Below are 15,169 nucleotides of genomic sequence, written 5' to 3' on the forward strand. Positions count from 1 at the left end.
AGTGACGGGGGGAGCTCCTCAACCCCCTGATCGGCCCTGCTCTGTGCGTGACAGGGGGGAGCTCCCCAACCCCCTGATGGGCCCTGCCCTGTGCATGACAGGGGGGAGCTCCCCAACCCCCAGATCGACCCTGCTCTGTGCGTGATAGGGTACGGAGCCCCACCGGCCCTGATGGGCCCTGCTCTGTGAGTGACAGGGTACAGAGCCCCAACCCCCTGATCGGCCCTGCTCTGTGTGTGACAGGGGGTGGCGCCGCAACCTCCCCATCGACCCTGCCTTGAGTGTGACAGGGGACGGTGCCCCAACCCCCCAATTGGCCCTACCCTGAGTGTGACTGAAGGTGGCATCGCAACCTCCCGATCCGCCCTGCTCTGTGCATGACAGGGCGGCGCCCCAACTCCCCAATCAGCCCTGCTCTGAGCCCGACCAGGGGCTGCACCTAGGGATTGGGCCTGCCCTCTGCCACCCGGGAGCGGGCCTAAGCCAGCAGGTTGTTATCTCCCGAGGGGTCCCAGACTGCGAGAGGGCACAGGCTGGGCTGAGAGATCCCCCCTCGCCCCCTCGCGCACAAATTTTTGTGCCCCGGGCCTCTAGTATCTTCTATAATAATAAAAGCGTGAGCCCCCTCGCGCACAAATTTTTGTGCACCGGGCCTCTAGTATCTTCTATAATAATAAAAGCGTGATATGCTAATTAGATCATACAGCCAAACTACCTCTGGACGTCCTTCCCGGACGAAGCCGGGGCTGCGAGGGAAGCCCGGTTCCTGGGTGCCAGAGGGAAGCTGGTGTTGGCAGCCGGGGAAAGGAAGGTCTATTTTTGCACGAATTTCGTGCATTGGGCCTCTAGTAGATAAATACCTCAGGACACTCTTTTTTTCTTTATTTAGATAGTTCAGATGTTTATAGTACTTTAATCTTGGCCATCCCAAATTATTATTGGTATTGTTGCTTACAGTCTCTAAACTCAGGAAAAAGTTATGATTGCCAGTTACTCACTGTATTCTCAACTAATTCCTTTGACTTAAACTTTTTTTTGTATTTTGACATAATAGTAGATTCATAGGAAGTTGCAAAGGAGTACAGCGAGGTCTTATGCATATCCAATCTAGTTTCCACTAATAATTTTTCTGACTTTTGTATCCTTTCTCTTTTCTGTCTCTTTACCCCTGCATAATCAAAAAATTTATTAAGGAGAAGTTATGATTAAAAAATTTCTTGATCACAATGTGCTGAAGGAAAGTTATACTTCCAAAGTAAATACATACAGTTTTGTTTGTACTTTTTCTGTTCCGCTTTATTTTGTAAGAAATAAATGTTTCTAATGAGAAAACTCGTGCTTGTTTAATGTTATTTTCATTTGAAGTATAATTCCAGTCATATTTTATATGGTGAAAGAACCCAAGAATAGTCCCGACTGTGGGACTGTAACTTTGTTCTTGGAGTTAATGATGAAGAACCTTGTTAATTGATGTTGTGGTACTATCAGTGCTTTTAAGGTTTAACTTTCTACCGGCAAGTCCAAGGCCATTCCGCCTTATACCAAATTCATTATTGTAGCAAGAAGAGGGATTATGAGGCTCTAATTGAGTGAATTAATAAAATCATTTAGACCTCTCTTGTGACATTGCTTTTTATTGTTATGTTTTTGTTTTTTATAATAGATAATGAACCAAAAGGGGCTTTGAGGAAGCTGATTCATGCTGCTAAGGTTTGCATTACTACATAAATATAAAAAAAAAAGAAAATAGAACATGGATTAAACCCATATATCTTCAGTAACTATTTTTAAAGTCCATTTTATAGTTAACAGATAAGTGATCAGAATTTTCAGTAGTGATCAGAATTATCTTCATCAGTTGCTTTTTTCTTTTTTATAATAACTTTAGAAATTCATATTGTTAATTTTTAGAATTTATCATAACAAAAATTTTCAAAGTCTGCATATATTAAAAATGTTTACTCTATTTTCTTTAATTTCTCTTTGAGCATTTCTCTTCCTCTGGTCTCAATATATATTTTATTTTAATCCTCACCCAAGGATATTTTTCTCATTGATTTCCAGAGAAGGTGGGAGGGAGGGAGGAAGGGGAGAGAAAGAGAAAGAAACATCATGTGAGAGAGACACACTGATTGGTTGCCTCCCACACTCGCCCCTACTGGGACTGGGGAACCTATAACTGAGGTACATGCCCTTGACCGGGAATTGAACCCGCAACCCTTCGGTCTGTGGGCTGACACTCTAACCTCTGAGCATACTTGCCAGGGCCCCAATATTCTATTTTAAGAAGTAAATACTTAATTTCATTTTCTTCTGGTTTATCCCTTTTTTTCATCCTAATAGTGGTATCCTGGTCTTTACCTTATTTGAGAAGTTTTGGTAATGTTTAAAGAGTACTTTAATCAAACTTATATATTGAAGCCCTGGCCAGGTAGCTAGGTTGGTTAGAGCGTTGTCCCTATATGCCAAGGTTGTGGGTTCAATCCCCTGTCAGAGCACATACAAGAATCAACCAGTGAATGCATAAATAAGTGGAACAACAAATTGGCGTTTTTCTCTTCCTCTCTCTCCCCTCTCCCTTTCTTTCTCTAAAATCAATAAATAAAAATTAAAAAAACCTTATGTGTTGAAAATAAGTAAAATGAGAGTAGCCACAGTTTAAGCATCCATCCCTGATCTTCTCATTCCCTGTCCTGAAATTTACAACTATTGGTGACTTTGCTAACTTTCTAAGGTGGAAGCTGAATTGTTAGTATATTCTAGGCCAGTGGTCAGCAAACTGTGGCTCGCGAGCCACATGCGGCTCTTTGGCCCCTTGAGTGTGGCTCTTCCACAAAATACCACGTGCGGGTGCACACGTACAGTGCGATTGAAACTTCGTGGCCCTTGCACAGATGTCGGTATTTTGTGGAAGAGCCACACTCAAGGGGGCAAAGAGCCGCATGTGGCTCACGAGCCGCAGTTTGCCGACCACTGTTCTAGGCAATAATTTTATCAAAGTGTTAAAAGAGCTTCAAAAGGCTGGGATGGTATATTGAGATTAATGTCGCTTTTTTCCTTCTCCCATTCTTTGAAGTTAAAGGCTTCTTTAAAAACCCTAGAAGGAGAAAGAAACCAAATATACACTCAATTAACTGAAGTAGATAAAACAAAGGAAGATCTTACAGGTAGGTAATCTACATAGTTTTAATGTTTTTCTAAATAATTACATCTCGTTATAGAGAATGGTACCATGAATTGAACCAATTATGGGAAGGTGCAATTTGTTGCTTATTTTCTTTACTTTTGTTTCTTATTTGTAAAAAATTAGTCCTGAGTTATTTGTTGTATGTATGTATGTATGTATGTATGTATTTATTTAAATGTATATCTTTATTGATTTTAGAGAGGAAGGGAGAGGGAGAGAGATAGAAACATCAATGATGAGAGAGAATCATTGATTGGCTGCCTCCTGCACACCCCCTACTGGGGATCAAGCTTGGGCATATACCCTTGGCTGGAATCGAACCTGGGACCCTTCAGTCCGCAGACCGGCGCTCTATCCACTGAGCCAAACTGGCTAGGGCAGTTTCCTCCATATTTATATAAAATTAAAATAATGAAATTACTTAAAAAACCATGTAAAACCATAGTTACGTTTGAATTTCAGTGTAATGTGTGTGGTATGGTTTGAGATACTAAAAAGTAGCAAATTAAAACTTAAAAAAAATCTTTTAATTGCAAAATTGACCAGCAGTGGTATATTTTACAGGTCTGTTTATAGTAAATTTTAATGTACATGCCTAGTATATTAGCACATGCAGGAGTGCTCTTAGACATGTAGAATGGGAGGGTTTTTTTTTTATTGAAACATTTTTATTTATTTATTTATTTTTATTTTTTTAAAATATGTTTTATTGCTTTTAGAGAAGAAGGGAGAGGGAGAGAGAAACATTAATGATGAGAGAGAATCATTGATCGGCTTCCTCCTTCATGCCCCCTAACGGGGATCAAGCCCGCAACCCAGACATGTGCCCTTGGCTGGAATCGAACCTGGGACCCTTCAGTCCGCAGGCCAACGCTCTATCCACTGAGCCAAACCAGCTAGGGCGAAACATTTTTATTTTTATTAAATAGTTGATATAAGTAACATACCATTATATTAAAAAAATTTTTTTTTTCGCCCACCTGGCATGGCTCAGTGGACCTGAACCAGGAGGTCACAGTTCAATTCCCGGTCAGGACACATGCCCAGAGTTGTGGGCTTGATCCAAGTGGAAGGCATGCAGGAGGCGGCTGATCAATAATTCTCTGTCATCATTGATGTTTCTATTTCTCCCTCTCCCTTTCTCTCTGAAATCAATTAAAAAAATAATTTCGTGCCCTAATCGGTTTGGCTCAGTGGATAGAGTGTCAGCCTGCGGACTCCAGGGTCTCAGGTTCGATTCCGGTCAAGGGCATGTAACTTGGTTGCGGGCACAACCCCAGTAGGGAGTGTGCAGGAGGCAGCTGATCGATGTTTCTAACTCTCTATCCCTCTCCCTTCCTCTCTGTAAAAAAATCAATAAAATATATTAAAAAAATCATAATAATTTCATCATAACAATTTGCATAAAAAAAGAATGGAAGGGCATACTCATGTCAACAATGGTTATTGTTGAATATGGAATTACGGAAAGATTTCTCTCTTTTTTTTTCACTTATCTGTATTTTCAAAAATTTCTACAATAAGTGAATTATATTTATAATAAAACATTTTTTGAAAAGGTTGAACCACCTAGTGGTTACTCTACCACTAATTGGGATACACCCCTCGCCCCTGAAATAAGCTTTAGAAAATAAAAGATGAAAAGGTTGAACTATCCAAAAGGTACAGATTATTAAAAAAATGATCAAAAGATCATAGACTCATTCACATAGTATTGATAGTTGGAATATTTTTATATTTTGAAAAGTAGTATTAACTTAAAGGTTTGCTATATGTAATGCATAGTACTAAAAGCCATGGGAAAGTCTCTGGAGGAAAAGATAGGGAGCCTGCTTTCAAGGAAGCTGCATTTCAGTATACAGTATTAACAGACTCTCAGTGTGGAACTATTCAGTAAGTGCCAGAATACCAAGGAATTTACTCACCAGTTATCCCATCCCTTAATGCAAAGAATTGCTTGGCAAATCTTTATTGTTTTCTAAAACTAGTATTTGGAAACTGTGTCTGCTTGTACCCGCCTTCCAAATGTAACTTTCTTTTTTTTAATGGATCATGAGAGATAAATTCCTACAATTGTTTTTCTCTGTTCATAACATGAAGGTTTTCTTCTAAACTGCTTTCCCTCTTTGGTAATCATTTAAGATACAGAGGATTTGAAACAAACAAAATAGTTATAATAGAAGTACAAAGATATAATGAAGTTTTAAGTATTGGTTTATTGTGTGTTTTTTTAAATAGGGATGATCCAATTTTAATAAAGTTAATATCCATCATTATTATCTGTTAAGTGACTGTTCCTGGCAATGGTTTAAAGCTTAAGTCAACAGGTGTAAATTTAAAAATACCTTACAGATTTTCTGTTGTTGTTGGAAAGAATATTGTTTATTAGTAATTAATTATTTTTGGTAATTTTTATCTGTATGAAATGTTAATATGCAACTCAAAACGTTTGATTTTGACTTTTAAAATTTTTCCATAGAGTATATTAAAAATATCCAGACTGAACAAGCATGTTTGCAACCAGAAAATGAACATCTTGAAAATGAGAATCAAAAGCTTCAGCACAAACTTAAAGTAATGACTGAACTATATCAAGAAAATGAAATGACACTTCATAGGTAATAAAATATATGTTGATATCTTCATTGAATGGCAAGTGAAATATTGCATATAAAGCAGCGGTTCTCAACCTGTGGGTTGCGACCCCTTTGGGGGTCGAACAACCCTTTCACAGGGGTCACCTAAGACTATTGGAAAAGACATATATAATTACATATTGTTTTTGTGATTAATCACTATGCTTTAATTATGTTCAATTTGTAACAATGAAATTGGGAGCCACCACAACATGAGGAACTGTATTAGAGGGTCGCGGCATTAGGAAGGTTGAGAACCACTGATGTAAAGTTTATGTGATTAGCCGAAGTTCTGTTTATGATTGGATTATATTTCATCAATTCATTTTTTTTTATTAATCCTCACTAGAGATTATGTGTGTGTGTGTGTGTGTGTGTGTGTGTGTGTGTGTATCCTATCTAATAAAGAGGGAATATGCTAATTGACCCTCATGCTGTCGCAAAGATGGCGGGATGGCGGGCCAATAAGGAGGGAATATGCTAATTGACTGCCTTGCCCTCAAAGATGGTGGTGCCCACAGCCACAAGATGGCGGCACCCAGTCCCCTCAGCCCCCCAGCCACCAAGGGCCGGCCCGAGGCTCAGGTAACCAGGGCCGGCTGAGGCTTGTGCTGCTGGCAGTGGCAGCAGCAGAGGTGTGATGGGATGTCGCCTTCCCCTGATCACCGGGTCGCCTCCCACCCCTGAGGGCTCCTGGACTATGAGCGGGGGCAGGCTGGGCTTAGGGACCCCCCTCCCCCTCCAGTGCATGGATTTTCATGCACCGGGCCTCTAGTATATGTATTTTTTAATACATTTTTACTGATTTCAGAGAGAGGAAGGAAGAGGGAGAGAGAGATAGAAACATGAACGATGAGAGAGAATCATCAATCCGCTGCATGCCCCTTACCAGGGGATGGAGCTTGCATCTCAGGCATGTGTCCTAACTGGGAATCAAACCATGACCTCCTGGTTCATGGATTGATGTTCAACCATTGAGCAACACTGGCTGGGCACCAGAGGATGTTTTTTTTTTCATTGATTTTTTAGGGAGAATGGAAGGGAGGGGGAAAGATACAGAGAAAGAAACATTGATGTAAGAGAGAGACATCGACTGGTTGCTAACCTCGTCCACCCTGACTGGGGCCAGGGAACGAGCCTGCAACTGAGGTACATGCCCTTGACTAGAATTTCACCTGTGACCCTTCAGTCTGCAGGCTGACACTAATCACTGAGAAAACTGACTAGGGCTCATCAATTAATTTTTAAAGAAAGTTATTTGATCTTGAAATACTTTTTCTTCAAACAAGAAAATGTGTAAATGATATTGGACTTTGCAGACTAGTTCACAAAATCCTTTTTAACTTATTACAGTTAATCAGCAAATTATTGCTAATTAAAGTTCCTAATACTGTAAGCTAGGTCAGGGAATCTGGGTGGACATCCTAGTAATTGCACTCTATCCATTAATTCCATCTCTGATATATGTAAAACTGATTCCTTTCTCCTGTGTAAATTGCTCCTGCAAAATTGACCCTTGTCTCAGTAAATGGCAGTGTTACTTACTGAGTTGATCATGGCAGCTGATTAAGCCATCCTTGACTTCTCTCTCTTTTTTTTTTGGTTTGTTTTGTTAATCCTCACTTGAGCATATTTTTTCCATTGATTTTTATTTTATTTTATTTTTATTTTTTAAAATATATTTTTGTTGATTTCAGAGAAGGGGGAGAGAGATAGAGAGAGAGAGAGAGAGAGAGAGAGAGAGAGAGAGACATCAGTGATGAGAAAGAATCATTGATCGGCTGCCTCCTGCATGCTCCACACTGGGTATTGAGTCCACAACCCAGGCGTGTGCCCTGCCCAGGAACGGAACCGGGACCTCCCAGTTCATAGGTTGACACTCAACCACTGAGCCATGCTGACTGGGCTCCATTGATTTTTAGAGAGAATAGGAGGGAGCGGGTGAGAGAGAGAGAAACAGTAACATTGATGTGAGAGAGACACATTGATTGGTTGTTTCCCGCACGTGCCCTGACCAGGGCCAGGGATCAGACCTGTAATTCAAGTATGTGCCCTTGACTAGGAATTGAGCAGTGATCTTTTGGTGCGAGGGTCAAGGTTCTAACCACTTAACACACCAGCCAGGGTGACTTCTCTCTTTTATATCCCATATTTATTCTATCCTCAAATTCTGTCAACTTTCCTGTATCCTGAATCTGACTAGTACTTTTTACCTTCTCCTATACCCATGGTCGGCAAACTCGGGCTCGAGAGCCACATGCGGCTCTTTGGCCCCTTGAGTGTGGCTCTTCCACAAAATACCATGTGCGGGCGCGCATGTACAGTGTGATTGAAACTTCGTGGCCCATGGGCAGAAGTTGGTATTTTGTGGAAGAGCCACACTCAAGGGGCCAAAGAGCCGCATGTGGCTCGCGAGCCGCAGTTTGCCAACCACTGTCCTGATCCAAGCCATCATACGTTAGTATCTGGCTTATTGCCGTAGCATCATGAGTGGCGTCTCTTTATATTCTTAACTTCCTGCTCTGACTTCCGTAGCATGACCCTTCTAAAAATAATGAGTATTGTTACTCTCTTGTTTAGAACCTCCAGGTGCCTTCATATCACACTCAGAATATAATCCAAAGCTTTATCATGGCCTATAAGACCCTACAAAACCTGGCCCTTGGCTACCTCTTTAATTTTAGCTTGTTTTCTTTTTCTCTCACCATGTTATAGCCACACTAGTCTTCTTGATGATCTTTAGCATGCTAAGTACATTACCCTCAGGGCCTTTTGAAGATATAAGGGATTGAGGTGAAAGAAATACTTGTAAGTGTTTTTTTTGGACAAAAATATGATAAATTACAGAATTTTAATGAGTAATGTTTAAAATTTCAAAGAAAAAACTTCTGTAGATACTCAAAGTAAGAATGGGAAGCTAAATAGAATCCTAGCTGTATATGTGTTGTTCACATTGTGATTTCATTCATTAGTTTGAAATGCTTTGAATTCCCAAAATATTGTATATTCCATTCTTACATTTAAATTAATATATTCACTACTCAAATTCAGTGAATTATGACACTAGTTCTTCAGAGGAGAATATGGACAGTTGATAGTAATAATACAATGTTAATTTAAAAATTTTGCCTGTATACAGTGTGATTGAGTCATTTTCTAAATCCTGGATTGATGTTTTTTACTACTGATATATTGCATTGCTAGCACTTTTCAAAAATATAGTATTGAAGAGAAGTGAAATAGTATAGAAGCTTGATGTGTTGCTTTAATATGTGAAAATGTGATTGTTTTTTAGTTATATTGTTGTGTTTCCTTTCACATTGTAATTTTTTCATCATTAATAAGCCCACCCAAATTCAAGGGGAAGGTTCATAGACTACCTCTCAGTGGGAGGGGTGTCAAAGAATTTCTGGCCATTTTTAATCTGCAGTCCGTAAAAGCATATATATATATATTTTAATTGATTTCAGACAGAGGAAGGAATGGGGAGAGAGAGATAGAAACATCAGTGATGAGAGAATCATTGATTGGCTGCTTCCTGTACACCCCCTACTGGGGATTGAGTCCACAACTTGGGCATGAGCCCTGACTGGGAATCGAATTGTGACCTCCTGATATATAGGTAGACTGTCAGCCACTGAGCTACAGTGGCCAGGCCTTTTTTTTTTAAATCCTCACCTGAGGATATTTTTTTCCATCAATTTTTAGAGAAAGTGGAAGGGAGGGAGAGAAAAAGAAACATGGATGTGACAGAGACTCATCGACTGGTTGCCCCCCACACACACCCTGACCGTGGCCGGGGATCCAACCTGCAACCCAAGTATGTACCCTTGACTGGAGTTGAACCCTTGACCATTGGGTGTGTGGGCCCACGCTCTAACCACTTAGCCAAACTGGCCAAAGCTTGTGAAAGCATTTCTCTTCATCTTTAAACCAATTACACTTTTATGCTTTTCCTAAGGCAATGATTTTTATTTTCTTACACCTGTGAAACCATTGACTTGGGTGGGGAGTGCTTCCTAAGCAATAGGTAATATAGTGTGTAGAATATAAAACATTTATGGCTGCCTTATAGAATTTTTTTCATTTTTTTTATCATGTGCCTCCCCAAAGTTCATGAAGAAGGGGAGACATTCATAGTTAGGATGCCAAATGTGTTTTCCTGTGATGTTCACTATTTCTTGAGGGACCAATGTTATTAATGATACCATGTGAAACAACTTGGGTGATTTAGTATAATGGAACTACTACTTGCTAGCTCTATGCCTTGGTTCAGTTACTTAGTTTCTCGTGCTTGGAAGACGAATCAATATTTTACAACTTAACAACCAACTTAAATATTATTGAAACAGTTCATTAGTTGGTGACTTCTTGTCTAATAAATATAATGCTTCTTTATATAAGAAGTCTTCATAAGTAACATAGTCATAATAATTTTTATTAACATTTATTTTTGATAATCTTAATTTTATGATGAATCCTATATAATAAAGAGGAAATATGCTAATTGACTGCCACACCCTCACAAGATGGCGATGCTCACAGCCACAAGATGGCGACGCCCAGTCCCCTCAGCCCCATGGGGTGGGGGAGGGGTGGCAGGTGCATGGCACAGCTGGGCCCGCCTCCAACCAGGCCCAGCCGCACCGCGCATCTGCCGCTGAAGTCCCGCAGTCCCCTCAGCCCCACCAGCAATGAATTTTCATGTGCCCATTGCCTTTTTAACAAATCCTTATCCAAGGATATGATTATTTCTTTTAGATCATCTGTTCTCAGGGAGCAGGCCTAAGCCAGCAGGTGGGCATCCCCCAAGGGTCCCAGACTGTGAGAGGGCGCAGGCTGGGCTGAGGGACCCCCGTGTGCATGAATTTTCATGCACCGGGCCTCTAGTTCTTATAGAAAACTCTTGAAACTTTTATATTAATAGTACTGTTATTAGACGAAGCTTTATAACTTGAGTTTGTAATATTAAATTCCATGCCAGAAATACACAGGTACTTTGTTTTTCTTGCATGTGATGTTCTTAGTGGTATTATGCAAATTGCTTTATAGGAAGCACCAGTTGTGACACAATTAAAGAGATAAGATTGGTTATTTTATGACATATAATAAAAGAAATAAAACACTTTTTTTTTAAGGAAATTAACAGTAGAAGAAAATTACCGGTTAGAGAAAGAGGAAAAACTTTCTAAAGCAGATGAAAAGATCAGCCATGCAGCTGAAGAGCTGGAGACCTATAGGTATTAAATATATTGTACCTCTCTCCTTCCCCTTCCCCTTCCCTTTTCCTTTCCCTTTCCCCTTCCCCTTTCCTTTCCCCTTCCCCTTCCCCTTCCTTTTCATTGATTTTAGAGAGAGGGGAAGTGGGAGGGATAGAGAGGTAGAAACAATGAGAGAAATGGTGATCGGCTGTCTCCTGCACGCCCCCTACTGGGAATTGAGCCCACAATCTGGACATGTGTCCTGACCAGGAATCGAGCCGGTGACCTCTTAGTTCATGGGTTGACGCTCAACCACTGAGCTACCCCATCTGGGCTTACCCCTTTCTTTTTGGGGTGGGGAGGGTATCCAAAAGCCCAATATCAGAAAAAATAATATAGCAATAACAACAAAAAATTAAAAAATGTATTTTTGTTTCCTGATTTTGTTTCCTGATTTTAGATGTGTTGCTGTAATACAATTACACAGAAATTTTAAAAAGGAAAAATGCTTTTCTTTCAGTATGTGAGATTTTAAATCTCTCACATTAATTATATTTGAACACAGGCAACCCTATTGTATTTTAATGTCAAGAAAATTGTGAATAGCCATTAATTTAAAAAAAATCTTTCCTCTTTGGTACAAATGTGGAAGAATGTATACAGTATTAATGAATTTAAGAATTATGCCACAAAAAGAAGTTATGCCACAAGTAAAGTTCTGAAAAAGTGTTTGTAAGATGATAAGTCTATCAGCAGTATACCAGATAGTTATGAAACTTCCATTAGGGAGTTTAAGCTGAGTCTTATCCAAAAGAAGGAATTATCTTGTTAGTCTTATATTTCACAGTGGTCATTAATTTTCTACAGTTCTATTAAGATTAAAGACATCTGAGTAAATCTTCCAAGATCATACGTCTTAAAAATAAAAATGAACCAACCAATGTACCCTATAAATCTTTTTAAGACTTTTGGTTTGGGTAAACCCAAGTAGTAGCATTCTTAAATATTAATTTTAAAATTATATCAGGAACAAACATACTTTAGAACCTCTTAAAGGTGGTTAACATGTGGAGTTCTGAACTTTTTCTTTTTACATGAAAAAAAAGCATTCTAGGTGCTTTAATTAATATTTCCAGTAGAGCATGTGTTATATCATTTCTTAGTATATGTTAATAGTAGAATGATTATTTCTTCCCTATAGAAAGCGAACCAAAGATCTTGAAGAAGAATTGGAGAGAACCATTCGTTCTTATCAGGGGCAGGTATGTGTGTGTGTGTGTGTAACTTAAAACAATTCTGATTTGTTTGAATTTATATCTATTTTTATGAGGAATATAGTTAATTGACTAGTTGTATGCCTTTCTTAAAGTTTTACATTTGGTTGTGGAACATTTCTAGGGAGCCAGAGATTCTGGGAAAAGAGATCTTGTTGAAGTTGCCATGTCTTCTGCTGCTTTGGGAATGTGAATTGCATAAACAAATAACATACAGGGTGAGGCAGAAGTAGGCTTACAGGTGTTTGTATGGAAGACATGCAGGTTATCATTATTACAGTAGATTTATTAACTATTTTGTGTACTTACAACTGTAAACCTATTTTTGCCCTACCCTGTATCTAAGCTTTAGGGTTTTATATTCAGTCCAGCTAGTGTCTCTTAATTGGCAACTCATATTGTAGTTAATTACTGCATAAAATAGAAATATACTAGGCAGAGTTCAGTTGTCATTACATTCAGTTTTGTTTTACGAGTAGAGTAGAGCATATGTATATGAAAATTTGCTTTAATATGTTACTGACTTTTCAGAGATGCTTGAGTTATTTTTGAGTTTATGAGTTGTGTGCTAAATCATAGTGGTAGATGTGAATGTTTTTTATATAAGGAAAGTAGTTATCAGTAGTATTATAATGATTTTCTTTTTCAGATTATTTCTCATGAGAAAAAAGCACATGATAATTGGGTAAGTATTAAATTCTCTTAGGTTCTTTTATAAAATTTTCTTTTTCCTAATTTAAAAGAGCAGTATAAAAGGAACTAAAAATAAAGGTAGTATTTTAAAAAATAATTTTCTTTATGTTCCTTATGAACTAATACTTTGTTATGGCACAGTTATTCACAAAATCTGATTTTTCCTTCTCTATTTTCAGCACATTGCTTCTTTGCAGGGAGTTTATACTCTCTCTGGGGAAGGTGATGTAATCTTCATGACTTCATTGTTTCAGGGCACTGGATTGCCACTAATTACTGTGGACAAATTACTTAAAATTCTCAGGGCCTGATTACTCTTCCATAAAACAGCGGTACCAAGTTGTACCTAAAGCCTTTTTTAGTTCTAAAAGTTCTAAAAATCTAAAAATTCTAGTATCTGATTCTCAGTGGTGAATTACTTGATACACATTAAGAAAAAGATCATCATAAGAAATGTGATGTCAGTCCTCCAGAGGAACTGTGTGAGGAAATCACAAGGATGCAGATTTTAAGTAATTATAAGAATTATCCCTGTAAGAGTTAGAGGATGTGTCCCTAGAAGTCTTCAAGGAGAGCAGTTTGCACAGTGGGTGAATACATGGGGTTTGGACTCACTGTCTTGGTTGGTATCACCTACTACCAGTTTCCTTACCTATAATTTAAAAATGTTATTAGTACCAATTTCAAAGAGTTACTGTAATCTATCCTATATAATAAAAGCCTAATATGCAAATTGACTGAACGGCAGAATGCTATGACATGCACTGAACACCAGGGGGCAGACGCTTAACGCAGGAGCTGCCCCCAGCCCGCAGGCCCCAGGCCACCCAAGGCGGGTGCCAGCGGGGGGTCCCCCGATCATCCCGCCGGTTGCCCCACTGATCAGCCCTGATCGCCGGCCAGGCCTAGGGATCCTACCTATGCATGGGCCTCTAGTGTGTGTCTGTGTGTGTGTGTGTGTGTGTGTGTGTGTGTGTGTGTGTGTGTGTGTGTGTGTATATATGGCTAATATGCTAACTGTCTGTCTGACTGGTAGCTATGGTGCGCATTGACCACCAGGGGGCAGATGCTCAACGCAGGAGCTGCCCCCTGGTGCTCAGCTCAGACACAGGGTTCATGGCTGGCAAGTGCTGCTGCCACGGCATGAGCCTCTCCCAATCAGGACTGACTGGGTGTGAGCCTGTGGCAGGCGCAGCAGGCCAGGATGAGTGGGAGTGGCAGGAAGGAGTGGCAGGTGATGTTGGACTGCTGGTTTCATCCCGATCCCTGCTGGCCTGTTGTATCGGGCCGAAACCGGCAGTCTGACATTCCCTGAGGGGTCCCGGATTGCGAGAGGGTGCAGGCCAGGCTCAGGAACCCACCGGTGCACGAATCCATGCACCGGACCTCTAGTGTGTGTGTGTGTGTGTGTGTGTGTGTGTGTGTATACATATATATATACACACACACACATACATATTCATTAAATAAAAGTTCAAACCATATAGAAAGGTAGAAAGAAGTAATCAGCAGTATTTCTTTAATTTAGCCCATATTATCTCATACTTTTTAGTTTTTATTTTATTGAATCTATTGGGTGACATCTATATATAAGGCTAATGTGCTAAGTGTCCGACTGGTTGCTATGACGTGCACTGACCACCAGGGGGCAGATGCTCAACGCAGGAGCTTCCATGACGCGCACTAGCACCATGGACCTGGCACCCACAAAGCAACACTCGGCTTCCCCCAAGTGGGACATAGGCCCCGCCACCACCCTGGAGCAACACCCCACCAAATCACAGCTGAGGCTGCCCAGACCCCACAGAAATGGTTGAGGGCACTGGGTAATGATGTCATGTAGCAACAGCTGGCTTCCTCTCCCTAGGGACAGCTAGCCTCCTTGCAGTTTCTTCTTCCCAGGAACATGTCTTACTTTATAGCCAGGTGCAAACATTTCATACTTTAACCCAGCGGTTCTCAATCTGCGGGGTTGCGACCCCTTTGAGGGTTGAATGACCCTTTCACAGGGGTCGCCTAAGACCATCAGAAAACACATATATAATTACATGTTGTTTTTGTGATTAATCACTATGCTTTAATTATGTTCAATTTGTACCAATGAAAATACATCCTGCATATCAGATATTTACATTATGATTCATAACAGTAGCAAAATTACAGTTATGAAGTAGCAAC

General features: G+C 39.9%; 1 protein-coding gene across 8 annotated transcripts in view; it reads left to right on the top strand.

Annotated features, from left to right (window-relative positions):
• The window catches only part of CTAGE5 (CTAGE family, member 5), a 126,545-nt gene that overhangs the window by 67,672 nt on the left and 43,704 nt on the right, over positions 1 to 15,169 (top strand). For all 8 annotated transcript variants that reach the window (XM_014547540.1, XM_014547541.1, XM_014547542.1 and 5 more), the window contains 6 exons: positions 1,664 to 1,710; positions 3,077 to 3,167; positions 5,667 to 5,805; positions 10,962 to 11,063; positions 12,226 to 12,286; positions 12,948 to 12,983. In XM_014547540.1, the coding sequence (XP_014403026.1) occupies positions 1,664 to 1,710; positions 3,077 to 3,167; positions 5,667 to 5,805; positions 10,962 to 11,063; positions 12,226 to 12,286; positions 12,948 to 12,983 (476 nt within the window). The remainder of the gene's footprint in view (positions 1 to 1,663; positions 1,711 to 3,076; positions 3,168 to 5,666; positions 5,806 to 10,961; positions 11,064 to 12,225; positions 12,287 to 12,947; positions 12,984 to 15,169) is intronic.

Source organism: Myotis brandtii, unplaced genomic scaffold (assembly GCF_000412655.1).
Source record: "Myotis brandtii unplaced genomic scaffold, ASM41265v1 scaffold479, whole genome shotgun sequence".
Taxonomy (NCBI): domain Eukaryota; kingdom Metazoa; phylum Chordata; class Mammalia; order Chiroptera; family Vespertilionidae; genus Myotis; species Myotis brandtii.